General features: G+C 64.9%; 2 protein-coding genes across 4 annotated transcripts in view; both read right to left on the bottom strand.

The window, feature by feature from the left end:
* Positions 1-716: 716 nt before the first annotated feature.
* Positions 717-27,579, bottom strand: ATG2A (autophagy related 2A). Of its 3 annotated transcripts, none has more exons than XM_090054898.1 (42): positions 27,298-27,579; positions 25,365-25,527; positions 24,816-24,959; positions 22,076-22,178; positions 21,652-21,808; positions 21,384-21,494; positions 20,857-20,953; positions 20,617-20,772; positions 20,393-20,535; positions 19,735-19,810; positions 19,370-19,607; positions 19,056-19,203; positions 18,798-18,884; positions 18,161-18,340; positions 17,467-17,719; positions 16,825-16,927; positions 16,269-16,431; positions 15,976-16,118; positions 15,414-15,565; positions 15,136-15,293; positions 14,813-14,963; positions 14,415-14,608; positions 12,999-13,079; positions 12,699-12,805; positions 12,294-12,386; positions 12,136-12,206; positions 10,267-10,343; positions 9,899-10,069; positions 9,210-9,336; positions 8,928-9,133; positions 8,469-8,698; positions 7,755-7,890; positions 7,123-7,335; positions 6,857-6,958; positions 6,292-6,376; positions 5,834-6,023; positions 5,233-5,305; positions 5,028-5,110; positions 4,668-4,789; positions 4,335-4,489; positions 1,718-1,870; positions 717-1,158 (listed from the first exon to the last, which is right to left on the bottom strand). In XM_090054898.1, exons 1-42 carry the CDS (start codon positions 27,466-27,468, stop codon positions 922-924), a joined length of 6,003 nt encoding a protein of 2,000 aa, XP_089911024.1. In that variant the 5' UTR covers positions 27,469-27,579; the 3' UTR covers positions 717-921. The 3 variants fall into 3 exon arrangements, with proteins under 3 accessions (XP_089911024.1, XP_089911026.1, XP_089911025.1); XM_090054900.1 differs by having other exon boundaries at positions 8,928-9,082; XM_090054899.1 differs by having other exon boundaries at positions 9,905-10,069.
* The window catches only part of TOP6BL (TOP6B like initiator of meiotic double strand breaks), a 133,144-nt gene continuing 115,535 nt past the window's right edge, over positions 10,350-27,958 (bottom strand). Inside the window, exon 14 of the transcript XR_016443247.1 lies at positions 10,350-11,368. The gene's annotated coding sequence lies outside the window, so the exon portion shown is untranslated. The remainder of the gene's footprint in view (positions 11,369-27,958) is intronic.

Below are 27,958 nucleotides of genomic sequence, written 5' to 3'. Positions count from 1 at the left end.
GGAGCCTTCGGCCTCGAGCTCAGCGCCCACCCCGGGCAGTGCTCCCCTGAGGGCAGCGCCACTGCTTCGCTGGCTCCTGGGGCAGGCACCTTGGAGCCCCCAGGCCTCGTTACTGTGGCACCCGGTGGCCAGCTTGGGCCCTGTGGGGCTTGTTGCCATGACACGGGTCAGCCATCTTGGGCCCCCGTGCGAGGCAGCCCCATTAGAGCTGCTGGGCGTTGCTGTGGCGCAGGGCAGCTCTACCCCACGCTGGGTTTGATGCCAGGCAGCCATACTGGACCCTGCGGGACTTAGCGGCATGGCCCCTGCTGGCCCTTTGTGCCCAGGGCCTTGGTCATCCATTTTGGGCCCTGTGGGGCTTGGTGCCATGGCGCCAGGCTCCCCCATTGGATGCTATGGGGCTTGTCACCACAGCAGCCCTACCGGGCCCTGGCTCTGTTGCCATGGTGCCAGGCAGCCATGGTGGGCCCTGGGGGGCTTGTGGCAATGGTCCGTCCTACCAGACCCTGTGGGGCTTGTTACCATGGTGAGAGCAGCCCTATTGGGCCCTGCGGCTCCGGCTGCCATGGTGCAGGGGCCCCTTGGGCTACACAAGGAAGACCCTGGGCCCCACGTGCCCAGCGCAGCCCTTCCAGAGGGCGGAGGCCCCCCTGCAGCCCGCGCCTCGCTTTCCGCAGTGGCGCCCCGGAAGGAGCCGAGCCAGGGCCCGGGTGGGGCTGAAAACCAAAGCAGCATCTTTAATCCTCAGTCCAGGCATCAGGGTGGGGGGCCATGCACCCACGCGAGGGGGCAGCAGATCAGAGCCCGCAGCCCCCCTCTTCTGAAGTCTCTAGAGATTTGGCAACGCGGCAGCCTCGGCCCCGGGCTCCTCCGGCGCGTGCCCCTGCCCGAGGGGGCTGCGTGCGTCCCGCCGGGCTGCGCTCAGTCCTGGGGCTCGTCCAGGCGCCACTTGAGGGCCTCGTCCTTGCGGGCGTCGGGGCGGATCTGGTTCCTCATGCCCCCCAGCAGGTTGGACGTGGCCTCCGTGGCCACGATGAGGGGGCGCACCACGGTGGGGGGGAGCTGCCGCAGCACCCCCCCCACCGCCCCCGGCAGCCCCTTCTGCTCGTGGCCCCGGGCCGCCACGTCACAGATGGTCTGAGCTGTGTCCAGCACCCCCTAGGAGGGAACGGGGGGATCAGGATGGGCTGCCGGGCCCTGGCAGACCCCCGACGGCCAGCCAGCCACTGGCCTCCCAGCCCCTCCCAGTTCAGTAGGGGCTGGGGAGCCCCAGGGGATCCCCAAGCCTGTCACTAACTCTCCCAGAGCAGCTCCCGGCCATCGGGGCCATGGGCTGGGTCCAGCTGGGAGAATTTGGCACCCAGCAGGTCCTGGGTTAAACTGGGAGGTATCCCCACCCCAGCAGGTCCCGGCCCGGGGGGGACTAGAAGACCCCACTCCCCAGGAACTCCCTGCCGGGGGGGACGGGGGCTCGGCCGCCTCGGTCGTCTCCACGCTGCGGGCAGGAGTAGGTCCCAGTCTCCCAGCAGCTCCCTACTGCAGAGAGTCTCTGGGAAACAACCGCCTACACTGGGCCAAACGGGGACCCGCTCCTGGCACTGGGCTGCCCCTCCGCCCCTCAAACTCTACAGGCTCAGGGAGGAAGACCCCAACCCCGTAAAGCCCCGCCTCCTGCACAGCCCCACCCAGGGGCGTGGCCAGCAAAAAGGGGCAGTACCTCACGGAAGGCGTCGTAGGCCTTGGCCACGCCCTCGCGTAGGTCGGCTGGCGGCTGCCCCCGGCGCTGCCTCCGCGTGGGCCTCCGGGCAGGCAGCACCCGCGGCGGCGGGGGTGTGGGCGACAGGATGTCGTAGACCGTCTCCGCTGTGGCCTGGGGAGTCGGGCAGAGGGTGAGAGCAGGGGCAGGGACCGGGGCCCCGACGCCTGGGTGCTCTCCCCGCCCGGGAGGGGAGCGGGGGGGTGGGGGGGGTGAGAGGGGAGCGGGACCCCCGACGCCTGGGTGCTCTCCCTGCCCGGGAGGGGAGCGGGGGGCCGGGACCCCCGACGCCTGGGTGCTCTCCCGGCCTGGGAGGGGAGCGGGGGGCCGGGACCCCCGACGCCTGGGGCTCTCCCCGCCCGGGAGGGGAGCGGGGGGTGAGAGGGGACCGGGGGCCTGGGTGCTCTCCCCGCCCGGGAGGGGAGCGGGGGGCCGACGCCTGGGTGCTCTCCCTGCCCGGGAGGGGAGAGGGGAGCGGGACCCCCGACGCCTGGGTGCTCTCCCCGCCCGGGAGGGGAGCGGGGGGGTGGGGGGGGTGAGAGGGGAGCGGGACCCCCGACGCCTGGGTGCTCTCCCTGCCCGGGAGGGGAGCGGGGGGCCGGGACCCCCGACGCCTGGGTGCTCTCCCTGCCCGGGAGGGGAGCGGGGGGGTGGGGGGGGGTGAGAGGGGAGCGGGACCCCCGACGCCTGGGTGCTCTCCCCGCCCGGGAGGGGAGCGGGGGGGGTGGGGGGGGTGAGAGGGGAGCGGGACCCCCGACGCCTGGGTGCTCTCCCGGCCCGGGAGGGGAGAGGGGAGCGGGACCCCCGACGCCTGGGTGCTCTCCCCGCCCGGGAGGGGAGAGGGGAGCGGGACCCCCGACGCCTGGGTGCTCTCCCGGCCCAGGAGGGGAGCGGGGGGGTGGGGGGGGTGAGAGGGGAGCGGGACCCCCGACGCCTGGGTGCTCTCCCGGCCCGGGAGGGGAGAGGGGACCGGGACCCCCGACGCCTGGGTGCTCTCCCGGCCTGGGAGGGGAGCGGGGGGCCGGGACCCCCGACGCCTGGGTGCTCTCCCCGCCCGGGAGGGGAGCGGGGGGTGAGAGGGGACCGGGACCCCCGACGCCTGGGTGCTCTCCCCGCCCGGGAGGGGAGCAGGGGGTGAGAGGGGACCGGGACCCCCGACGCCTGGGTGCTCTCCCCGCCCGGGAGGGGAGCGGGGGGCCGGGACCCCCGACGTCTGGGTGCTCTCCCCGCCCAGGAGGGGAGCAGGGGGTGAGAGGGGACCGGGACCCCCGACGCCTGGGTGCTCTCCCCGCCCGGGAGGGGAGCGGGGAGTGAGACGGGACCGGGACCGGGACCCCCGACGCCTGGGTGCTCTCCCCGCCCGGGAGGGGAGAGGGGACCGGGACCCCCGACGCCTGGGTGCTCTCCCCGCCCGGGAGGGGAGCGGGGGGGGTGGGGGGGGGTGAGAGGGGAGCGGGACCCCCGACGCCTGGGTGCTCTCCCGGCCTGGGAGGGGAGCGGGGGGCCGGGACCCCCGACACCTGGGTGCTCTCCCCGCCCGGGAGGGGAGCGGGGGGCCGGGACCCCTGATGCCTGGGTGCTCTCCCCGCCCGGGAGGGGAGCGGGAGGGGAGAGGGGACCGGGACCCCCGACGCCTGGGTGCTCTCCCCGGCCCGGGAGGGGAGCGGGGGGTGAGAGGGGACCGGGACCCCCGACGCCTGGGTGCTCTCCTGGCCCGGGAGGGGAGCGGGGGGGTGGGGGGGGGTGAGAGGGGAGCGGGACCCCCGACGCCTGGGTGCTCTCCCGGCCCGGGAGGGGAGAGGGGACCGGGACCCCTGACGCCTGGGTGCTCTCCCCGCCCAGGAGGGGAGCAGGGGTGAGAGGGGACCGGGACCCCTGACGCCTGGGTGCTCTCCCCGCCCGGGAGGGGAGCAGGGGGTGAGAGGGGACCAGGACCCCCGACGCCTGGGTGCTCTCCCCGCCCGGGAGGGGAGAGGGGACCGGGACCCCCGACGCCTGGGTGCTCTCCCCGCCCGGGAGGGGAGCAGGGGGTGAGAGGGGACCAGGACCCCCGACGCCTGGGTGCTCTCCCTGCCCGGGAGGGGAGCGGGGGGCCGGGACCCCCGACGCCTGGGTGCTCTCCCCGCCCGGGGGGTGGAGGGGAGCGGGGGGGTGAGGGGGGCCGGGACCCCCGACGTCTGGGTGCTCTCCCCGCCCAGGAGGGGAGCAGGGGGTGAGAGGGGACCGGGACCCCCGACGCCTGGGTGCTCTCCCCGCCCGGGAGGGGAGCGGGGACCGGGACCCCCGACGCCTGGGTGCTCTCCCCGCCCGGGAGGGGAGCGGGGGGCCGGGACCCCCGATGTCTGGGTGCTCTCCCCGCCCGGGAGGGGAGCGGGGGGGCCGGGACCCCCGACGCCTGGGTGCTCTCCCCGCCCGGGAGGGGAGCGGGGGGCCGGGACCCCCGACGTCTGGGTGCTCTCCCCGCCCAGGAGGGGAGCAGGGGGTGAGAGGGGACCGGGACCCCCGACGCCTGGGTGCTCTCCCCGCCCGGGAGGGGAGCGGGGACCGGGACCCCCGACGCCCGGGTCGCTGCCCTCACCTGTATGGCCTGCACGAGGCGGTTGCTGAGCTCCAGGGCGGCGGCGGCCGTGGAGGTCCCGAAGGAGGCGGCGCCGCGCTGCAGCCCCCGCATGAGCCGCCCGTCCTTGCGGTACTGCTCAATGGGCAGCCAGAACAGGTCCCGAAGGCCGTGAACTGGGGGGGGGGGGGGAGGGGTACAGGTTGGGGGGGGGGGCCGGGACTCCCCTAAAGCCCAGGCCGCTCCCCCAGTTCCACCCCCCTCTCTAGACCCTCCAAATCCGCCCCAGACTCCCGGGTCCCCGCCCCCGCGTGCTCCCAGGGCCCCCTGCGGGGCAGGTGACGGGCGTCTCACCCAGCTGGACCACGGAGTGCATGGGGCCAACGCCGCCCAAGATCCCCGGGAGCTGGTTCTTGCGGATGTCGCTCAGCCACTCGGTCAGCGCGTAGCTCAGCACCTTGTCCACCCCCAGCAGCCTGCGGCAACAATGCACGGTGGGAGCTGAGCACCCAGGGCAGTGTGGGCTAGAGGGGGACCCACAGGGCCACACACGGCTTGGTGGGACAGGGCTGAGCAGAGGCAGGTGGGGGCTGTGGGTCACACCGACCTCACTTGCAACCAGGGAGGCTGGGGCAGGGTTACTTGCCAGGGCAGGTGCCTCCCTGCCCCTTGGCCCCGCCCCCAGCCCCAGCCCCTGGCCCCGCCCCCACTTACCCATGCCGACAGCAGAGACGCTTTAGCTTCAGCTCCGAGCAGTTGAGCTGGGCCAGGCCAATGAGGATCCCGGCGAAAGTGCCCTAGGGGAGGCGAAGGGTTAAACAGCCACCCCCCACCTATCCAAGGCTCCGCCCCCCCATGCCCGTTTCCCCACTGGAGGCCTGGACAGGTCCCCGAGGCTCCGCCCCAAAGCCTCACTCACCACCTGGTCCATGGTCACGTGCTTGCCGTGATAATCCAGCCAGATGGGCACCTCGGAAGTGAACCGGAACTCCCTGGGGATCAACCAATCAGGACAGAGAGCTGGAGAGATGGGTGGGTGAAGGGGGCGGGGCTTGCACCAGGCAGGGAACAGTGTCCCACCCCAGAGCTGGCTGCATCCAGTGGGGACAGCATGCATCCCCAGCAACGACGCCCCCAGAGCTGGCTGCGTCTGTTGTACTTGGCTGTTGACACATTCCACCCCAGAGCCAGCTGCATTTCAGCCCCATCTCCAGTGCCCAAGGCCCTGCCCCAGGGGCAGCCACATCTCTGTTCTACTCGGCTGCTGTGTCCCCCACAGAGGTAGCCGCACCCCAGTGCCTGGCTTTGTATCCTCAGCCGCACCCCAGAGCTGGCTGCATCTGTTGTACTCAGCCGCCAGCACAGCCCACCTCAGACCCAGCTGCAGCACAGACCTGGATGCCCCAGCCCTGACCAACCCAAAGGCAGCTGTATCCGTTACGCTCAGCTGCTGACATGCTCCACCCCAGAGCCAGCCGCATCTCACAGAGAGGCCCAATACCCGCAGCCGCAGTCCCCACCTGAAGTAGATGGGCTGGTCGGCGGAGGACGAGGCGGTGGAGGACGAGCTGTTCTCACTGTACATGGTCTCCATGGAGGATGTCAGGTCCGCTCCTCCCGGCACAGGGGTCCTGGACACCCCTTCCTGCTCCTTCCCCAGGGACTCTGGCTCGGGGACAGGGCTACCTCGGAGCCCGGCATCCAGGCGGGCTTGTTGGGGGGAGGGAGGATTGGAACCCGCCCTTCCTAGCCCACCTTGAGCCTCAGCTTCCCCACCAGCCCACACACGGGGGCTGACAAGTAGTGGTGACAAGTAGTACTGCACCAAGCCGGTGCTCAGATGCACTGGTAAAGCACCGAGTGCAGAGACCACCCCCACCCCTCAGTGCCTCGGTTTCCCCAGCAGCAGCCAGGACTTTGGGCTCCTGAACCCACATCCCCCCGCAACAACCCCAGTCCCGCCCCAAGCTTTCCTGACCTTCCGTGCCTGCCTCCATGGGAACCACAGGGTGAATGCCAGCTGCCAGGCTAGTGAAGAAATCCTTCAGGAAGAACAGGGCATCCTGGTGGGTGGGGGAAGGGGAGAAAGACAGGGTCAGAGCCCCCCACGCCTGATGCAGGGAAGAGACTGGGGGGCGGGGGGTGAAGGGAAGCGGGCAATCTATGTTGGGTTCCAGCAGGGAAAGGGTCACCCCGGCTGGAAAACAGAGGGGAGTATCTTCCCCCTCCAGTGGACCCAACCTGGGCCTGATTTTGCAGTGCTGGCTGGGGAGGGGGAGTCTCCGCCCATCCGTGCTGGGGGTGTCGCTGGGGTCCCCAGGGAGGAGGTGTCCGCGGGGTCAAGCAGCAGAGTTCAGGGCCTAGCGGAGTTCAAAGTCCCTTTGGGGTGAGGGATCAGGGCCTTGGGGCTGTCATAGGTCGGGGTCTACCGAAGGTCAGGATCCCTGCGGGGTAAGGGATCAAGGCCTGGGGAAGTTCAGGGGCTCCGTGGGGTTGGGCAAAACCTAGGGGCAGTTCACAGTGCCTGTGGGCTCAGGGGTCACCTGGTCAATGTTGAGGCGCAGCGGCATGAGAGACACGCGGAGGCAGCATTCGGGGCCCCCCAGGCCGGCCTCGGGCAGCACGTGCAGCGCCTTCACCGTCAGCTGGGGAGGGCGACACCAGGCTAGCTCCATGCCCCCCACGGCATGGAGCCCCCAAAGGTCCCTCCCACACCCCAGCCTGGGGGATCCCGATCATCCCCGTAGCCCTACCCCTTTGGGCTGCCATTGCCCCCAGCTCCCCCTCCGCCCCAGGCCGCGGGCCCTACCATGTTGGCGTGGGCGCGCCGGGGCATGCGCTCGCTGGTGTACAGGTACAGGAACTTGTTGATCTGGGACGAGGCCAGGCGGTCGCGGACCTCCAGCTCCTGCACCAGCAGCACCTGGCGCCCGGCCGGCTGCTCCTCCGCCTCCGGCGCCCCCCGCGGGCCCCCGGGCCCTGCCTCCGCCCCAGCGAGATAGGTCTCGTGCTGGAAGCTCACCTGGGTGGAGGCAGAAAGGGGGTCCGTCAGCAAGGCCTAGCCCAAACCCATGCCCCAGAGCCTACAGCCCTTAAGTGCCACCCCCTTCGCCCTGGTCACATCCCTCCTCGGGCTGCAGCCCCTAACCCGAGGCAGGTGAACAGCTCCTAAGCCCCACCCCTTTCCCTTGGCCATGCCCCATCCAGCCACGCCCAACCAGCAAATTTACTTCCTGTGGCAGGGAGTTCCACACGTGAAAGGGAGCCACGAAGTCCAGCCCCTTTTCTCCTAACCATGCCCCAACTAGCTCCACCCACTCCTTGGCTGGCCCCACCCCTTCCCTTAGCCCCATCCCTTCCATGCCAACTAGCTCCGCCCCCCGCCACAGGATGTGGGCTTTCTGCAGGTGAACAGCAGGCGATATGCTCTGCCCCCCGCACCTTGGTGAGCTGGATCTCCATGAGCATGTTGTGCTGGCGCCCGGCGCCGCCCTGTGCCCGCCAGGTGTTCTGGGGCCGGCTGGCAAGGGTGGGCCGCGACGGGGACCCCCGGGTGCTGCCCAAGCCGGGCTTCATCCTGCGGGGAATGGGGGGGCGGGAGTCAGCCAGCCCCGGGCCCCACCCCCCTCCCATCAGCCCCTACAGGTGATCCAAACCCAAGCTCGTCTAGTCCCAACCCCTAACCCTAATCCCACCCCTAATCTCTCACCTTAATCCCAACCCCTACCTGTCCTCGTTGTAACACCTACTGCGAATCCCATCCCCTCTGGCTAATCCTAATCGAACTGCTATCCCAGCCCCCGTTCTAATCCCAGGACCTAATCCTCAACCTAACGCCTTAAACCTCCTTCCAGCCACTAACAATAAACCCAGTTCCTAATCCCAATCCCCCGCGCTGATCCGAAACCCCACTTCCTTTGCCTGGCCCCACCACCTTATCTAGCAGGTGAATGGCAGCTGCTAGGTCCCACCCACTTCTGGCCACACCCCTCACTTAGCTCCACCCCCTATCCTGGAAGTGACTGGCAACCTCACAGCCCTGCCCCCCACGTCTGGCCACACCGCTTACCTAGCCCTGCCGCCTACCCTTGGCCAGGGATGTCCATATTTAAGCCCCGTCCCCAGGAGCAGGCTAGCAGAGGGCAGGGCTCTCACCTGGGGGAATGGGTGTGTCCAGGGAGGCCACGCCCACTGCCAAAGTCCCGCCCGCCGTAGAGGTGCCAGACGACGGAGACGTCGCGCAGCAGCACGCGGCTCTCGGGCGTGGGGAAGCGAGCGGGCGCCCGCAGCAGGTCCGTGCTGCCCAGCGGGCGCGAGAAGTGCCCGTCCCGCACCTGGACCGGCCCCTCCGCCAGCCGCGTCACCACCGGCTCCCCGTCCCTCGGCTGCGGGCACAGGACCCCGGTCCAGGTCCCAGCCCTCCGGTGGGCTCCACCCCAGCCAAGGAAGCCAGGCACCCGGGTCTCCAGCCCAGTGCATCCCACTCCTCCCTTCCACTCCCCCAAAACTGCCCCCAGATCCCAGCCCCATGCACCTCCTTGCTCCCAGATCCAACCCTCCCTTGCTCCCAGGTCCCACCTCCGCTGACCCCCACCTCCCCCCACACACACGTACCGGGATACCCAGGCCAGGGGCATCCAGGATGCAGAAGTCATCAGCATCGACAGCTTCCCCTTCCACCCTGCTGCCCGTGGGGGACCCTGGCTCCGGCCCCTCATCCAGAGGGGTCCCAGGGGCTGGGCCGGGAGCAGGAGGGCGTCCGTTCTCCCCTGGGAACAGGTACACGGAGACGGGCGATGCCTGGCGCAGTCCCTCCTTGCCTGGCGGTGGGGACCAGGGTGAGAAGGGACTCTCAAGTCCCCCGCGCCCAGTCCCACCAGTCCCTCCACCCAGTACCTGGCTGGGAATCCAAGTCCCGGAGGCCGCGCTCCGTGTCGATGAGGGCATCCGTCAGGTCCCGCTGGTTGATGACAGCCGTCTCGGCAGGAGGGAAGGAGGGGAGGGAGGCGGGGCTCTCCGACAGCTGGGGGGGGGGGGCGGCAAAAAGAATAAGGAGGGGGTGGGAACAGGACCCCCACCATGGTCTCCCTTCCAGGGCCTGACCCAGCTTAGCTAGGAGGGATGAAGACAGACCCAACTGCAAATCAGGCTGGTCTCCCTTCCAAGCTCTGACCTAGACTGACCCTGCTTAGATAGAGGTAGGAAATACCGTATTGTCTTGAATACAACACGAGTCTTTCCACACCAAAGCCAGCTGCTGGAAACAGCATGCACTGGTGATAAGCTAGAATGGGGGTGAACGGGGGCAGACAATTATTTGCCATGGCCTGGGCTGCCCCCCGTGCCTGGGCCAGGAGGTGGGGCCAAAGGACCCACTTCGGGCCAAACAAAATCCCTGCTGGATGCACCATACACTAGAAACGGGGTAAGAACTGATACTTATAGCAAACACAAATCTTTTCATTTTGGGGCCCTTGAAAAACAAAGGTGTGTGTGCGTGCGTGCGTGCATGCATTATAGCTTAGGAATTATGGTCCTGTTCATACTCTGGTCTCCCCTCGCGGCCCAGCCTGAGCGAGTCCTACCTGTACCTTCTGGCCATGAATCTCAGTGGGGCTGGGGGGCCGGGGCGGGGGGTGCAGGTCTCCTCGGTTCACAACATACTGGAGGAGGTTGGCCAAGGCGGCACAGGAGTCCGCACAGGTGTGGAGGTGAAGCACATTGTTGGAGCAACGCAGCTCAAAGCGCGGCTGGCTCTGGGGAGGAACAGAGCCACGGCAGCCAAGGTCAGGCCCCGCAGGCCTTGAACCAGTGCCAACACCTCCCCCAGAGCCAGCCACAGCCCATCAAGACACCACATATCCCCGATGCCCACCCTAGATCCAGCTGGAGCCCAGTAAGAGTCCCCATATTCCCAGCCCCAATTACCCCCACCAAGCCAGCCTGGACTCACCAACTTGCCTGCCGTGTCCCCCTTCCACGTGGTGATGACCAGTTCTAGCAGGTCAACGTCCAACACACACACATAATCTGCAGCCCCAGAGAGGAGAGATTCAGCTCTCAGATGCCTGGGTTCTCTCCCCGCTCTGGGTGGGGAGGTGGGGCTGGGAGTCTGGACGCCTGGGTTCTCTTCAGCTATGGGAGTGGAACTGGGGGCTGTGGGATAAGTGTGGAGGCAGCTGGGACCCTACTTTCCCTAGTCTGGGAGGGGTATGGGAGGGGAGGGCTTAGAGCAGAGGAAGCTGGGAGCCTGGACGCCTGTGTCCTCTCCTAGCTGTAGGAGTGTGGGGGAGCAGAGGAACCTGCTCTGCAGGTCCTGTCGGACCAACCTGGTGGCCTTCTACGATCAGATCACCAGATCATTAGATGCAGGGGCAGCAGTGGAAATCGTCTTCCTGGACTTCCGGAAGGCTTTCGACACTGTCTCTCACCCAGTTCTCATTAAGAAACTGGGGGCTGTGGTGTTGATGCCCACACAGTCAAATGGGTTGCCAACTGGCTGGAGGGCCGCACCCAGAGGGCGGTGGTGGATGGGTCCTTCTCAACCTGGAGGGACGTGGGCAGTGGGGTCCCCCAGGGCTCGGTCCTCGGGCCCGCACTGTTCAACATCTTCACCAGCGATTTGGACAAGGGGGTAAAAACCCTGTTCAGATTTGCTGATGACACTAAGATGTGGGGGGACGTGGGCACACTGGAAGGATGCAACAGGCTACAATCAGACCTAGACAGGTTACAGGGGTGGGCGGACAAGAATAGGATGGGTTTCAACACAGACAAGTGCAAGGTGCTGCACCTGGGGAGGAACAACCGGCACCACACCTACAGGTTGGGGAACTCCCCTCTTGACAGCACGGAGGCGGAAAAGGATCTGGGGGTCATCACTGACTCCAAGATGAACATGGGCGGCAGTGCAGGGACGCGGTCAGGAAGGCCAACCACACCCTGTCGTGCATCCACAGATGCATCTCGAGCAGGTCCAAGGAGGTGATCCTCCCCCTCTATGCGGCACTGGTCAGGCCGCAGCTGGAGTACTGCGTCCAGTTCTGGGCGCCACACTTCAGGGGGGATGTGGACAACATGGAGAGGGTCCAGAGGAGGCCACTCGCATGATCAGGGGACAACAGGGCAGGCCCTACGAGGAGAGGCTACGGGACCTGAACCTGTTCAGCCTCCACAAGAGAAGGCTGAGGGGGGATCTTGGGGCCTGTTATAAACTAGTCAGGGGGGACCAGCAGGCACTGGGGGAGTCCCTGTTCCCCCGAGCACCGCCAGGAGTGACCAGGAATAACGGTCACAAGCTGGCAGAGGGTAGGTTTAGGTTAGATATCAGGAGGCGCGATTTCACGGTCAGGGCGGCTAGGGTCTGGGACCGACTTCCAAGAGAAGTGGTGCAGGCTCCTACCCTGGGGGTGTTTAAGAGGAGGTTAGATGCACGTCTTGCTGGGGTCATTTGACGCCAGTATTTTTTCCTGCCGTGGCGGGGGGTCGGACTAGATGATCTGCTCAGGTCCCTTCCGACCCTAGAAACTATGAAACTATGAAACCAGGGCACCTCCTGTAACTTCAGTTTTCTCAGGTACATCCCCCCCACTGGCCTTTGGATGTGTTGGAGTCTGACCCCTGTACCTCCCCACTGCCAACCTACCAACAGACACTTAGGTCTTCCTTCCAAATCCTGACCAGAGAGAGTCCTGCTTAGCTTCAGAGGCCTAACAGAACGCCCAGTCCAAGGCACCACAGGGGCAAAAAGGGGCCTTTCCCTGGCTGACGGATGGACGCACAGAGGGTGGGGGTGGGGGTGGGGGTGGGGCGGCGCTATTACCTTTGCGCAGGTCGACAGCGTCAGCCTCACACTTGTCCGATAAGTAGATGGCCGAGTCGTCTAGGATGAACCTGCCGGGGTGTGGGGGGAGCAGAAAGCTGGTCAGTGGGGGAGGGTCGAGACTGGGCTGGGGCCTGGGCCGGGGGCAAGGGGCTCACCGGAGCAGGAAGATGGATGTGTCCACGATGATGTTGCTGGACAGGGTAAAGGTCTCAGCTGTGATGAGCACCCGGATGGGGAGGTAGAGGGGCCTGCAGGGGCGCGGGGAGAAGAGGCACCGAGTGGGGACAGAATAACCGATGTCCGGCTCCCAGCCCCGCCTGCTCTCGCCCCCAGCACCTTCCCCTCCAGAGCTGGAAACAACCCAGCCGTCCAGTCTCAGCCCCACATGCTCTAACCCCAGAGCAGTGAAGGACTTTAACCACCCCCCAGCCAAGACCCAACACCCCTCCCAGAGGTGGAGAGGAACCCAGGAGTCCGGGCTCCCAGCCTTACACGCTCCGGGCCGCCGGCCCCCCGGAGCAGCAGAGAACCCAGGCATCCGGGCGCCCCCTCACCCATACCTGTAGTCCACGGCGCAGCTGAAGAGGTGCGTGTGCAGCACCGTGATGACAGTCGGGGGGTCGTAGCCCAGGATGGGCTCATCCACGACGTCCAGGAACTCGATGAGCTGCAGGGTGAGACTGGGGCTGGGACACTTGGGGGCACTCCAGACCCATGGGGGGGCCCCGCAACCTCCCAGGGGCATCAGCATAGGGCCCCCCCTCTGGGTGGGGACAGAGTTGACCATTATCCTGGGATTCGATTGCCCCAGGGTAAGATGCCCTCCCCCACAACACGATGCCCCCACTTCAGGGTCTCACCTGCGTGTACCAGCTCTGATTGGGCAGGGCCATGTAGTGCCTCATGGTAGCTCCTTCCAGCCGCACGGTCACCAGGAACTCCTGGGGGGTGGAAAAGGGGGATGATCTGGGGGTCCAGCACCAGCAGGGGGCAGTCAGAAACCATGGGGGGAGCCTCAGAAGGGCTGTGGCTTTGAGGCTGGGCTGTCCTAAATCAATATAGTTTATGTATTAACATGAATGAGTTTCACCTATTTTGTTTATAGGTATTTGTATGTACACGCTCAAACACACTGATTTTACAATTAAATTAAAACCTACCATTCATCAGTATATGTACTTTACATATTCTTATTGTCACCTTTAAATATTTAAATACAGGCTTAGAAATACATCATTGACATAATTTTGCATTTGCTATGACAATGAGTTAAAATTTCTATGTTCTATTTTTTGCTGTATGGACATTGTATGTTAATATCCTACACATAGGGTTGTGGTGATATAATAACGATAATTATGTAATTATCAATAATTATTACCAATATGCTATAACAATAACCATAAGGTAACAATGATTATGAGAACACCTACTAACAACGTACTAATGGTTATAATAATAGACTCAGAAGTATCATGATTGCCAATTTAATAATATTAATTTAAATCATCCTAATCAAATCTGAAGTTTAATATGAAACTTAGCATCAAGCTCTATTTTCAAGCAAGGGTTTCCAAACATACATATACAAAAATATATTTAAAAAGATCGATGTATACAGATAAATCACATCGTTTTTAATCCACTTCTAAACTTAACATACCATTAATATCAGTGGCATATTTGCAACCACGTGCTTAATGAACGCATCAGTGTAAGATGTAAACATGAAAATGGGTTTATCCTTGCAAACACAACACATGCATTTAATCTCAATTTTAAACCTGATCCAAAATCATTTTAAAGGATATTTTGGTAGTCATACGTGTAACAATACATAAATACACCAAAAAATGAAGGGATAAATATTTATGTTCAGGCTAAACTTAAAAAATAGATTTTTTTCTTCAAACAAATGATACACAACCTAAGACAGGATGACTGGGGCTGGGGACAAGTCTTGCCGGATGGGATGAGGCCGGCTCTGGGGCAGGAGATACAGGGCCCCTCTCTGGGATGCAGCCAGCTCTGGGGTGGGGCACGTCAGCAGTTGGGTATAACAGACTCAGCTGCCTCTGGAGTGAGGCCTTGGGCACAGGGGACACAGGGCTGAAATGCAGCTGTTTCTGGGGTGGGACATGTCGGCAGCCGAGCAGAACAGATGCAGCCGGCTCTGGGGGGCGCTGGGACTCAGGAGAGAGAGTCCTTCACTGGGATGTGACCAGGTCTGCGGGGGTGGGGGGGCGGGGGGGAAAATACGTGGTCAGACCTGATACCTTGATGTTCTTGTCCAGGTCGAGGTGGATGCGGATGGCAGCCACGAGCATCTTGGCAGGCTGGTCCCTCCTGCCCCCTGCTGGGCGCCCGGGCACCCCCTCCTCGGAGGGGTACAGTGTGGGGCGCAGCCGGGCAGGGGGCGTAAAGCTGGACAGCTCCAGGCGCTCGGGCAGGGGGTAGTCGTCCAGCACGGCTGGGAGAGGGACAGAGGAGGGGGAGAGCTGGGAAGGGAACCCAGGTGTCCGGGCTCCCAGCCCCTGCTACTCTCGTCCCCAGCCCTCCATGCCCTTGCGGAGCTGGAGACAACCAGGTGTGCGAGCTCCCAGCCCTGCCCTGGCGCCAACCCTCAATCCCCTCCCAGAGCCGGGGAGAACCCGCGCGTCAGGGCGAGCCATACCGTTATGGTAGAGGTTGACTCTCTCGGCCTCGATGCAGAGGTAGCCAAGATCCTCCTGCCCCTTGTACTGGGAGACGCTGAAGATGGTGCAGTTGTCCACATCCAGCACCAGCTCCCCGTGCGACTTGGCTACCAGCTGACCAGCCTCGCCCTGGGGTCAGGGGGCAAAGGTCAGAGGCCAGCAGTTCCCTGTGGGGCTGGGTCTAGGGGGCTTGTCCAGGCCGGGGATGCAGCGCCCCTCACTGGGATGCAGCTGTCTCTAGGGTGGGACGTGCCAGCAGCTGAGCAGCACAGGGAGCCGGCTCTGGGCTGCGTCCCCTCACCTTGGCGTCGCACAGAGCCGTGATACGGCCCTTGAGGATGTTGAAGACGACGGAGCAGTGGCTCTGGGGGTGCGAGCCAGGCCCCTCCCCACTGCGGTGCCCGGCCCTGCCCTCCTCAGCCCCCGGGAACGGGGCGTCCTCGTCCTCAGAGTCCGAGTCTGTGGGGGAGGGAGGAGAAGCACCGAACATGGGGAAATCGAGGCACGGGAGGGGCTGGGGTAGCAAACCACGTTCCCCCCCGGCGTCTGGGCTCCCAGCCTGCCCGCTCTCCCCCGTACCCAGCTTGAAGGCCGACTTGCACATGCGGAAGCGATCGGAGACCTCGGGGGCTCCAGGGAAGAGGCCGGGGCTGGGTGCAGCGCCCCCCGCGGGTCCCGGCGAGCGCAGCAGGGGGCAGCTCAGCTCCCACATCAGCAGGTCGTTGTTGATCCTGGAGGAGGTGGGGGGCAGACACACTCAGCCCCGCCGGGGGGCCCCAGGCAACCAGCCCCCCGCCATCTCACTCCCCAGCCCCCACTGCTCTCCCAGAGCTGAGAACCTGCGCCCGGGCTTCTCACCCCCGCTCTCCCCCCACCCCAGCTCAGAGCTGGAGGGAACGCAGGTGTCCGGGTTCCCAGTGCCCCCCTCCCCCTCCAATCCCCTAGACCCCACTCCTCGCCGACTGGCACAGCTCTGCTCCCCACTGCCCCTTCCTGTCTCACCACGAGCAATGGGTGGTGGGTGTCAGCTAGTGGAGGGGGGGCGGTGGGAGCCCAGATGCCTGGGTCCCCTCCACACTCTGGGAGGAGACTGGTGGCGGGGCAGGGGCGGGAGCCCAGACACCCGGGCTCTCTGCCTTACCTGTTGTACAGGCGCTCGTAGAAGGCCTTGCTGGGCAGGAAGATGTGGGCGCTGGGGAGCGTCACCTCCAGGGCACAGCGCGAGGCCTCGGTCGTGGCCGCCTGGAAGGCCGCCATCTCCTCGGGTTCCCCGGGGATCACCATCTGGGGGGTCGGGGTAAAGCCTTCAAGGGGACAGGCACCTCCTGCCTCAGTTCCCCCAGGGTCAGTTCTCCCAGGGGGCTGCTCAGCCTGCACTCCAGGGCCCCCCACCATTGCCAACAGGGCTGATGAACCGGGGAGCCGCCTGCATACCTCTTCGGTCTCATACATGGTCCTCTTGGAGGAGAAGGGCGAGGCCTCGGACGGGGGCAGCTCACAGGGGCTCTCGGCCAGCGACACCTCCAGCTCCTCTGCCTTGTCCAGCCCCAGGTCCCAGGGAGACAGGCCGGGTGGGGGGCTCAGGGTTAGCGTGATCCTGGGGGGCAGAATGTGAGGATCAGAGAACAGACCGAGCGAACCCAGGTGTCTGGGCCCCCAAGTCCCAGAAGCCCCAGTCCCCCGGTCTAAACCCCCAAGTCCCTTCTCCCAGGTGTCCGGGTTCGGCCCCTCCCTGCTCTCGCCATCCCCGCCCCCCCCGAGAACCCAGGCGTTCAGGCCCCTGCTCACTGCTCTTGCCCCCCAGCCCCACCCGCCTCCCGGAGCTGGAGGGAGCCTGGGCATCCAGGCTCGTGGCCATCTGCTCTGGAAGCCCCAGACCCTATTCCCCGCCCCCGAGGACCCAGGTGTCCGGGCTCTCATCCCCCAGGCCCCACCTTTCCGGGAGCCAGAGGGAACCCAGGGACCCCCCCTTCCCCCAAAGCACACTCACTTTGGCACCAGATAGGCCTTGCCGGGACCCTTGGCTGCCGGGTCAAGGGCTCTGCTCAGCCGCACGCAAGGCACCTCAGCCCCCGCCCCGTCCTCCAGCACACCTGTAACGAGAGGCACCCGGACACCGGGCTTCACCCTGGAGCTGGGGTGGGACTGGGGGAGAGGGTTGGGAGCCCAGACGCCCGGGGTCTCTCCAGCTGTGGGAGGGGACCTGGGACTGGGGGACGGAGATCAGGGGACTAAGAGCCCGGATGCCTGGGCGCTTTCTGGGTCTGGGCAGCGAGAGCTGGCAGATTATGGCACAAGAGGCCGAGAGCCTGGACGCCTGGGTTCTTGGGGGCAGGGATTTGGGGGTTTAGACCGGGGGGCTGGGGGTTGTGGGGCTCCCAGTGGAGCCTGTCGGTGAGAACAGAGTGGGGCTGGGAGCCCGGCCGCCTCAGTTCTCTCTCCAGCCGTGGGAGGATCCTCGCAAGAGAGACTAGGACCCAGGACGCCTGGGTTTTCTGCAGCTCCAGGCAGGGCGGTGGGGCTGGGTTAGAGCAGGAGCAGGAGCCGGGACGCTTGGGTTCTCTCCAGCCCCGAGAGGGGATGGAGGCCGAGAGCCCGGACGCCTGGGTCCCTCACCCCCGCCCCAACTCACCGTGCAGGTCACTGAAGGAGGCCTCGAGGTGGGCGGGGGCCGGGGGGGCACTGGGGGCAACGTGCAGCTCCGAGCGCAGGACCAAGTCGCTGAGCTCCAGGCGCAGGCTCTCGGGCCGCACGGCCCTCTGGGCCCAGGACCGCCGCGCCCCCGGCCCCCGCAGGTCAGGCACCGGGAACGCCAGGCGCAGCGTCGCCTGCGGTGCCGCCAGCCGCAGCCCCACCCGCCGCTCCCCCGCCGGGGACCACTCTGCCTGGCACCGGGAAGCCGAGGGTTAAGGGGGCGGCCGCTTCATTTGCATATGCCCTGCCCCTAAACTCCCAGGTACTGGCCACACCCTCCATGTTGGACCCAGGAGCCTCAGCTCGCCCCCCAGGGTGCAAATCCCCAGCATAGGCCCTGCCTCCAAGTCTTAGGCCAGGCCCAAAATGTCCTCCCCGGGCATTGGCCACGCCCCCAATTGACACTTGAACACTGACCCCGCCCCCAGGCTTAGGCCAAGCCCCAAGTGTAGGCCCCGCCTCCAGACACTGGCCCCACCCCCAAATCCCTCCCCCTACCTCTTAGCCACAGGCCCAGGTGTGACACCTGCCCAAGCATAAGCCCCGCCTCCAGGCCTGAGCCCCCAGCCATAAGCCACGCCCTCAAAATAGCAGTCCTGCTCCCTAGGGGTGGCATAAGCCCCGCCCCTTACCATGTGTAGCTCCCCTTGGCTATGGGGTGGCGTGTCTTGGGGGGACGCGGCTCCCGCCAGCCGGAGGAGCGGGGCCAGCCGGTCCAGGGCACCCAGGTCCACCTCGGCCTCGAATGGGGCCAGGTCCACAGCCACCTCCGAGCTCCGCGTGGCCCCCACGCGCCGACGCTGGCCCCTGCCCTGTGAGGGATGGTCAGGGGTGGGGTGGGGTGGGGTGGGGTGGGGTGGGGGCGCAGGCCCTGCCCCCTAAGCCCAAGACGCCCTCCAGGCGTAAGCCACCCCCACAAGGATTGCCCCGCCCCCTGGACCAAGCCCCAGGCCTCCCTGGGCATAATTCCCACCCCTAAGCATAGGCCCCACCCCCGATCACAGGCCACACCCCCACCCATCTCCCTGGGCATCAGCTGTGTCCCTGATCTTATTCACCACCCCCCATGGCCTCCAACCCCCCCATTGGCATAGCTGCCACCCCCTGGTCCTAGGCCCGTCCCCAGTGTCGCCCAGGTACAAACCAGTACCCAGATTACCTCCTTTACCTCGGCCTCACTACCCCACGCTCTGCTCCTAGCCCTCCCCCTTCCCCTTCCTGCCCCTGGCCCCACACCTTGCCACAGGAAGCCCCTCCTTCTGCGCTCACCTTGGGGGGCAGCTGCTCCGTCTGCTTATAGCGCACCTGGGTGCAGGGCCGAGCCGAGGCCTCGCTGGGGGCTGCAAAACTCAGGAGCTGTTGGGAGCAGGGGCACAGGGTATCAGGCCCCTTCCTGGCTCCCTTCTCCCCCCCAGGACATTTCCAGCGCACTGCCCCTGCCCCCGGCCACTCCAGCCCCCTGCCCTAGGGGATAAGGGGCAGGGATAGGCTCCTGCCCCCCGCCCCCAACCCCAGCCCACCCCTTACCTCAGTGTAGATGGGCACCCGGGGCCCCTCATCTGGCCACAGGCACTCCAGGACCTCCAGCTTCCCACACCCCAGGTCCGCGCTGGCCACGTGCAGCCCACAGGCTGCCTTCTGCTCCCAGCTCAGCTGCACCGCGGCTGCCGTCAGCCTGGCAGGGGGCAGGAGGAGCAAGAGGGGGCAAATCAGCAGGGGGCACCATGCCTGGGCATGCTGTAAATGTGCCTTGGGAAGCTAAGCAGGGTCTGGGAGGGTCAAGATGTGGGCGGGAGACCACCTTTAGAGACAAGCCAGCACGGGGCGGGGCAGGACAGTACCTAAGGTGGCTGCGGGGACAGGCCCTCTCGAAGGTCTGACGCAGGGGGGTGAAGTCCCGGCCCCCGAAGGCAGTGTCCTTGCAGGAGTCCACCTCAGTGAAGAAGTCCTGGGCTGGCAGAGGTGGGGCAGGGGCAGGGGCAGGGGCAGGGCCCTGGTGGGGTACCGTGAGCGTCAGCCCGCCCACCGTCACCCGCACCAGCGTCTCGGGGCGCAGGCTGTCCGGCTGGGGGGGCTTGCCTAGAAGAGAGGAGGGCACACAGAGCTGGAGAAAACCCAGGCGTCCCGGCTCCCGGACCCCTCCTCTCACCCCCAGACCTCCCTCCCCACCCACAGCTGGAGAGGGCGGACGAGACCCCCAACTCACCCTGCAGCTTGCCCAGCCCGGGGACGGTGGCAGCGAAGGGCGAGTGGCCGAAGCGCCGGGGGCTGCTGAGGATCAGCTGCAGGGACGGGGGGGGGGGGGGTGAGCATGCAGCCTTAACCCAGCTCCACCCCGAGCCTCTGACTGCCCCCCCAGTGCTCTAACCCTGCCCTGCAGGTTCCTCCAGCTCCTCCCTCACTTGCCAAGACCCACTCCCTACACTTACTTCAAACCCTGGCCCCGCCTCTGGCCCTAGACTCCACCCATTAGCTCCGCCCCAGCCTCTCCCCACAACCCCTAAGCCTGTCCCTAGCCCTCAGGCTCCACCCCATCCCACCCTGTCCCCTAGCTGCGCCCCTGCCCAGGCTCCACCACTCCTACCCCTTGCTCTACCCCACTATCCCTTAACCCCACCCCTTAACCCTAGGCTCCGCCCCCAGCTCCGCTCCCAGTGACAGGCTCCCCGCCCCGCAGTCCCACTAGCTCTGCCCCCAGCCTCAAGCTCCCCCAGCTCTGCCCCGGCCCCTTCCCACAGCCCTGGCCCCACACTCCACCCCCAATTCCCCGACCATCCCTCCGCCTCCAGGCTCTACCCCCAGCCCTCCAGAGCTGTAGCTTCGCCCCCGGCCCCCTCCCAACCTGTACTCCCGGGGGCGCTTACCCCAGGGGCGAAGGCAGGGGGCTGCAGGGGGCCAGGGCCGTAGTCGCTGTGGACGGAGCTGTCCAGGTCAATGTCGGAGAGCTCCCCGACCGAGCGGGTCGAGGTCATGCTGCTGGTCAGGGGGACCATGGAGAAGAACATCTCTGGGGGCAGAAGCAGGGGCATCAGGGGGCTGTGGGTCGGGAGTGAGGGGCACCGCCAGGTCGAGGGGGGCAGGGAATCACCTCCGTTCTCGCTACCCAAGAAGCTGTCAGCCCCGTCGGGCCGGCCTGGGCCCAGCCCCGCGTGCAGCTGCTGGTTCAGGTCCTGCTCGATCAGCTTGAGGTCCTCGGAGTCCAGCGGGCGGCTCTTGCTGGGCCTCTCCCGCGGGCCGCCGGCACCTGAGATCAGGGAGGAGTAGGCAGAGGAACAGGGGCAAGGGGGACCCCAGGCGCTGCCCCCCAGGCCCTGCCGCAAACTCTCACCGGAGGCGCCGAGGGCAGCGAGGAGGCTGTGCAGGGCGGCGACGTGCTCGGGGGCCAGCAGCAGGTGCAGCGAGCCCAGCTTCCCGTCCAGCTCCAACTGGGGGCACAGCACACTCAGGGTGGGGTCTCCCCATGCTGCCCCCACCTGACCAGCCCGATGGGCCCTCCCAGCCTAGCCCAATTCCCCCCCCACAACCAGCCCAATGGATCCTTCCAGCCCAAGCACCCACAGGGGCCCAGTGACCCTACCCACCCACCCCAGCACAACTAGAAGCTTAATGGGCCCTCCCAGCCTGGTCCATTGACCCCCGCAATCCATAACCAGCCCAATGGACTCTTCCAGTCCACGTCCTCTCCCCCCACCATGAGCCCAATGGACCCTCCCAGACCTGCCCTTTCCTGCCAAGACTAGCCCAATGAACCCTCCTAACCCTGTCCATTCCCTGCCCAACCCCCTCCCCACCCAGTGGTCCGTCCCACCCTGTGCCCCCAGCCCAGCCCTATGGGAGCGCCCCCACAGCCCCCACCTTGGGTCCAGGCAGGGCCTCGTTCTGCTTGACCTTGACCGTGACCTCGGTGTATCCTGAGCAGCTGCCGATCTGCAGGGGGGTGCTGGGGGGGGCAGCTGGGGCGCCTGCCTGGGGGTAGGAAGAGGGGGCATGAGCCAGGGGGTCCCCCCACAACCACCACCAGCCGCAGTCGCCACCTCTCCCTGCTGCGGCCAGCGGAGAACCGAGGCCTCTGGGCCCCCGGCCCTTCCAGAGCCAGAGGGAGCCAGGCGTCCGGGCGGGGTACCTGGGGTGGGGCCAGCGGTGGGGGCGGAGCCAGGTCCTCGTAGCAGAGCCGCACGCCGCGCAGCTGCAGCACCTTGCGCACCACGGCCGGCAGCTGGTGCACGTCAGGAGGCGGCGCCGGGCCAGGATCCCGCAGCGCCTCGTCACAATACTCCAGCCTGTGGGGACCCCGTTAACTGGCAACCACCCCCATGCGCTCCCCCCAGGGCAAGGATTTCACCCTCCGCGCCCCCCAAGGTCATGGCTCACCTCCCAATGCATCCCCTCAGGTCAGGGTTCCCCCTGGACAGGGATGCCCCCAACATGGCCCCTAGGGCAGGGACTCCCCAGCTTAGCGCAGGTGGTGACAGGGACTGGGGGGGAGGAGTTGAGGGTCTGCCCCCCCAAATGCCCCCCAGACCAGGAGTGAGAAGTCTCCTCAGTACCTCTTGATGTGCAGCTCCAGGGCCACCCCCCCAGGGGCGCTGCCGGGCGCATGCTCCACCCGCACAATGGTGTCCACAAAAGTCACCTTGATCCGCCGCAGCACTGCAGGGGGGGAGGCGGCATTAGAAGGCCAGTTGGCCTGCCCCCGACGCCCCCCAGCCCTCTCTGGTCCCCTGACACCCCCCAGCCCTTCCCACCCACTGCCCCCCCCCAACAATTCACAGAGATTTAAACATGGAATAAGTCTCAGGGGACACTGAGGCACAGGGATGCTTACCAAGAGTTAGTGGGGTAAAGAACAGGGCACCTGGGTTCTCTCCTCATTTGTGGGGGGAGTTTGATCAGGAGTGGGAGCCCAGACACCTGGGTCCTCTCCAGCAGGAGGACAGTGGGGTCGGGGGGGGTCAGAGCAGGGGGCCTGGGGGCCTGGATGCCTGGGTTCCCTCCAGCCCTGGGAGGGCAGCAGGAGGTGGGGTCAGAGCAGGGGGTCTGAGAGCCTGGATCCTCCCCCGGTGTGACCGGTCAGCTCCATGTTCTTGGGGAATCCTGGCAGGACACAGACTGTCTGACTCACAAAGAATCGCGCCCCCCAAACAGAAGCTGATTAAGATGCAGTGCGAGACACACCTAAATCCCTCCAGATAAGGGTGACAAAAGTGAAACAACTGCCCTAGGGCTCATTTGCATCGGAGATGGGAACAGATGACCATTCATTTACATGAGAGATGGAGAACAGAAGGCCTGAAGCAGAGACTGCAGTGAATCCTGGGATCAGCGAAGCAGGGGAGCACGGCACGACAGGGAAGCCGTGCTTCAAATGCTCATCAACCCCACACCCAGCTCGGCATTTATCAGACCACTTCTAATCTGGATTTACAAAGGACTTTTCCTCCCCCCCCACAAGCAAAAGTAAGTTTACTAGGCATCTCGGGCCGGCCATTCCCCGGTCCCACTATGGGAGGCCGATGTAAACTTAATTGGCTACAACTCGGTTCCCGGGTTAGGGAATGCTGAGGCAACAGACCGAGTCCGAGGGGGTACGGGCAGCATTTGAACAATGGCACAGGGTTCATCACGGCGTCCAGCCCGTTGGAGCCCTGGCCACACGTGTTGTCATACTTTTCCCGAGACGACTGGTGGAAGTCCTCTCCACAACAGGTTATGCACACTCCAGTAAGTGCCTTAAGTCTGTTAAAAGACTATAGTAAGATCTGGAAAAGTCATGCTAAGCTGAGGCTTGTTCACACCAAGTAAAAATCCAAACACCCTGATGCTGCAATCTATTGTTTCTGAAGACACCAGGAGATATCCCATCAAGTCTATCTGCTATCCAGAGGAATGTCAAGCTGGCTCCAAGTAGGTGTTTCCTGAGTATCGATCAAGTTCCTGAGATGTTCCACCCAGATAACCCCTTGTCAATAGAAAAGACAATTTGATTTACACTATTGAAAATATTTAAAAGAAGCTGAACTGGGGGTATAAAAATCTGTAAAAGAAGCGCAGTGTGTGCTGACACCACTCGCTTTCTTCTGGAGAGGCGGCAGGAGGCAGATCGTCTCCCTTCAAGGATCGTGCTGGGAACTTGGACCTGACGGCTCTGCAGCCCGAGTGCCTTGGACTGGGGAGATCCCAGCTCTCTCTCTCTTTTCTCTTCTCTCCCTCTAAGCAGAGATTTCTGAACTTGAACTGTATTAGTTAAGCTTGAGCTAAGTTTCCCCAAATACTTAGTGAAACCAGAGTATACTGTGACTGTTTGTGTTTGTTTTTCCTCTGCATGTCTATCACTACTAGTGTCAATATATATTTCATCTACTTAGCAATAAATAATTTTTATAGTCAAACTGGTGGTAATTGGGTATATTTTGCCTTCTTTACTTCTCTTTCTCCACTTGCTCTGTAGCAACGCCCCTCTTACCTAAGCTAAAGATCCCTGTGAAGCCCAGAAATACCGTGGGGTCTGCTCATCAAGAGGCTAAAAGATTGGGACGTGCTGAGTTCGAAACACATCAGGGGATCAGCTTGTACAGGCTGATTGACCCAGTTTGGCTCAGACGTGCCCTAATGAACTGAACGCTGGCCCATGAGGGTGTCAGACGGACACCCAGCCGGATTCGGAGGTATTCTGTTTAACTGTGTGCTTGTGTCTGACTGGGGTTATTGTTGCTCTGAGGAACTGATTCTTGGCATATGAGGGTGTCAGCCTGTCCATGCTGATCAACCCGGCCAGGTCAGGCGTGTCACGTACGTGTGTGTGTGTGTGTGTGTGTGTGTGTGTGTGTGTGTGTGTGTGTGTGTGTGTGTGTGTGTGTGTGTGTGTGTGTGTGTGTGTGTGTGTGTGTGTGTGTGTGTGTGTGTGTGTGTGTGTGTGAGATTTGGGGACTGGAGGAACCCGGCCCCACTGAACTGAGTCCTGCAAGATAGCTCCACTGGGGGTGGGGGCTTGCAGAAGGGAGAGATATAGCTCCATAATAGAAACACAAAGTGACACAAGCAGCACACTGATAGAATTACCAAGACCCTAGCCCTAATAAATGAGCACACCCCAAAGTAGCGGGCAACTCTGGTAACACTGGCTCCAGGACAGGGGTCCAAGGTGATTGGAACAGGGGTGGGGGGCTGGAAGCCCTGATGCCTGGGTTCCCTCCAGCTCTGGGAAGACGTGGACAAGCCCTGGGTTCCTGGGTTCCCACCCGACTCTCCGGCACCTTCCTGCCACCCCACCCCCCTCCAGGGACGCACCTGTCTCGATAGTCTGGGCAAACATCTCGAGGCCCTCAAGGGGCTGGGGCGGCTCCTCGGGCTGCTCCTTGAGGCACTCCTTGGCCAGCTGTAGGCTCGTCGTCATGCTCGAGGCCCAGCTCTGAGCTTCCATGCCTGCAGAGCCTGTGGGGAGGAGGGGGGCAGGGGGTCAGACCCCCCATTGCCACCCAGGGACCAGGAGGAGCTGGGAGCCCGGACACCTGGGTTCTCCCCTAGCTTCTGTATGTACGTAGGGAGAAGCTTAGATTAGGGGAGTTGGGAGCTTGGATGTTTGGGTTCTCTCCTGCTCTGGGTGGCGCAGGGGGATGGCAGGGTGAGAGCTGGGGGCCCGGATGCCTGAGCTCTCTCCAGCTCTGGGCTGGGGTCGTATGCTTAGGAGAGAGTGGCTGTCCATGTTTCAGGACCAACAGTGCCCCCTACTCACAGCAGGCAGCCTCCCATCTGGCCCCCCACTCGGTCTATCCCCATTTAGCGCAGGCTCCAAGGGGAGCCTTGGAGTCCTCACAAGTCCCCTCCCTACCCCCTTACCTGTGCGGTCCTTGGGGCGACAGGTGACCTGGAGCCCCGTGACCTCCACGGTGCAGTTCTCCGTGACCAGCGCGGCCCAGGGGATGGCGACCGAGATGCTCTCGATGAAGCCATCGACAATCTCCAGAGGGGCATTGACCGACTCCAGTAGCTCATTCACCGACTGCGGGGACAGGACAGAGCCATGAGATGTGACTGATTTGGGGGGAGGGGGAGGGAAGAGCAATAGGGCTGGGGGCATGTGAGCCCTTGCCAGGATTGTGGCTGGCTCTGGGGTGGGATGCATCACCAACTGAGTGTAACAGATGCAGGCAACATGGGGGGGCGGGGGTATGGGGCCTCTTCTACCACAGGCTGTTTGAAGAACTCCCCTGCTAGGGGGAGGGAAACTGAGGGAGGAAAGGCGCCGCACATCACATAGCAAGCCAAGGCATGACAGATAAAGAACCCAGGTGTCTGGGCTCCCACCCCCTGCTCCCCTCCTTGAGCTAGGAGAACCCAGACATCCGCATGACTCAGACCCTGGGCCAGATGGGGGCGCTGACCCCGCACCCGGATCAGACCGGCTGGCCCAGATTCCAGCTGATGCGCCAGGCAGGACTTCCTGTTCCCCTTGGCCATTCCCTGAAGCCGCACCCCAGAGCTGGCTGCACCTTGGCCCAGATCCCCCCCCAGAATGAAGCCAGTTCCCCCATCCTGCCAGGTGGACAGAGGGGTGTGCCTCAACTGCCCCCACCCAGCCCTAGATACAGGCTCCCCAGTCATCTCCAGAGAAACTGAGGCAGGGCCTCCCCAACAGCTGGGGGCAGAACCCAGGGGTCTGGGCACTCCCCAACCCCCCAGCCAGGACACAGGCAGACGGGGGTGCTTGTGTCTTCCTGGAAAGCTAAGAATAGGCTGGGGGGTGGGGAGGGGGGTCACGGGGACAGGTGGACGCCTGGGTTCCCTCCAGCTTTGGGAGGGCAGCGGGGGCTGGGGGGAGCCTGGAGGCCCGGGGTCTATGCCAGCACTACAACGCGGAGCTGGAGCAGGTGGGGCTGGGAGCAGGGACGCCTGGATTCTCCACACAAAGGCTCCAGCCGGGGGCCCGGATGGGAGGCCGGTTTCCCCACGTCCGGCTGGCAGAAGCACTGAGTCACTGCGGGGTCATGTGCCACCCAGGGCAGGGTGAGATCGAGGTTGAGGCCAGGGCACTCCTGGGCACAGGCCTGGCTCCTTCCCCTTTCCGCTCTGCGCTAATGCCCCAGGACGGGGGGCGCCCTGCTGCACGGCGGGAGGGCACGGCTCAGCTTGGAAGAGCGGGTGGAAAATGAGGCACGGCCCTGCTGCATGGCCTGGCTCCCGCCCTGTATCCCCCCAACCCTGGCTGCTCTCCCCATGCCCTGGCCCCTGCCCTGCCCCATCCCTGTTCCTTCCACTCCTTGTGGGGGGCCAGGGAGTAGGGGGAGCCAGGGCACATCCTCCTGCTTCGATGCCCCTTCCCTGCCCGCATCTCCCCCCACCCCACTTAGGACCTGGCTTCCCTCCGTCCCCCAGGCTCCTTCCTTCCCCCTCATACCTCTGTCATGCCCCCTTCTCCTGCCCCCTTCCTCAGACCCTGCCCTGCCCCCAAATGCTGTCCTGACCCCTCTACCTTTCCCCCAGAACCTGGCCTGACCCCTTCTCCTGCCCTCCTATACCCTTCCCTGCCCCTTTGTCCCTTCACCTGCCCCCAGACCCTGCCTTGTCCCCTAACCCTTCCCCCCAGACCCTGCCCTGCCCCCTATTTCCTCCCTGCTCCCCCTTGGCTCACCTCTCCCGCTGCCCCTCCACGCTGCCCTGCTCTCCCAGGCCCTGGGTCCCTCCTGCCCTCATCTCCCTCCCCCAGGCCCTGCCTCCCCTCTTCCCCGAGCCCCCCGGGCCTGCCGCCGGTGGGGGGCGCTGCGGGACGCACCCAGACGTCGAGGTGGATGTCCCGGAGCGCGCCGGCGCCCTGGTAAAGGTCCAGGCTGAGCTGCTCGAGGCTGAGCCGCTCCTCCAGGTAGTGGCCCAGGTAGTGCTGGAGCAGGTAGCGGCAGGCTCGCTTCTTGATGGAGCTGGACCAGGGGAAAAACCACCGGGACATGACGGCGGGACCTGCCCGCCCAGGGTGCGCCCTGCCCGGCTGCGCTTCTACGCGACACCCCAGCTTCCCCGCCCGCTCCTTTTCCTCCAGGCCCGGCCCGCTGGCGGGGGGCCGGCCCCACGCCCATTGGCTGGCGCCTCAAGCCCAGCCCCCCCATTCCTAGCCGTCGGATTAGCTCCGGCTCCTCTCCGCACCTGCTGATTGGTCTCTCCCTCCGCCAGCCCCGTGCTGATTGGCCCAGCCGCGGGGGCAGGGTGGGGCGCCAGATAGGGACCCGCCTCGCTTCTGTTTTGTTGGGGGAGGCGCGAGAGAAGTCGCGGCGACGCCGCGTCCCCAGCACGAAATAAGTTCCCTCGTCTCAGCCTGGCTTAGAGGCGTCAAAGAGGTCGCAGTCTTTCCGCAGTGCGCATGCGTCATGGCAGCGAGACGAAAACAATGACGCTATCTCCGGAGTGCGCCTGCGCAGTTGCCGGTCCCAGAAGAGGACCCG

This window comes from Crocodylus siamensis, chromosome 6, assembly GCF_052110815.1.
Source record: "Crocodylus siamensis isolate JL-2025a chromosome 6, ASM5211081v1, whole genome shotgun sequence".
Lineage (NCBI taxonomy): Eukaryota > Metazoa > Chordata > Crocodylia > Crocodylidae > Crocodylus > Crocodylus siamensis.
This window is presented reverse-complemented; position numbering and strand designations above follow the sequence as displayed.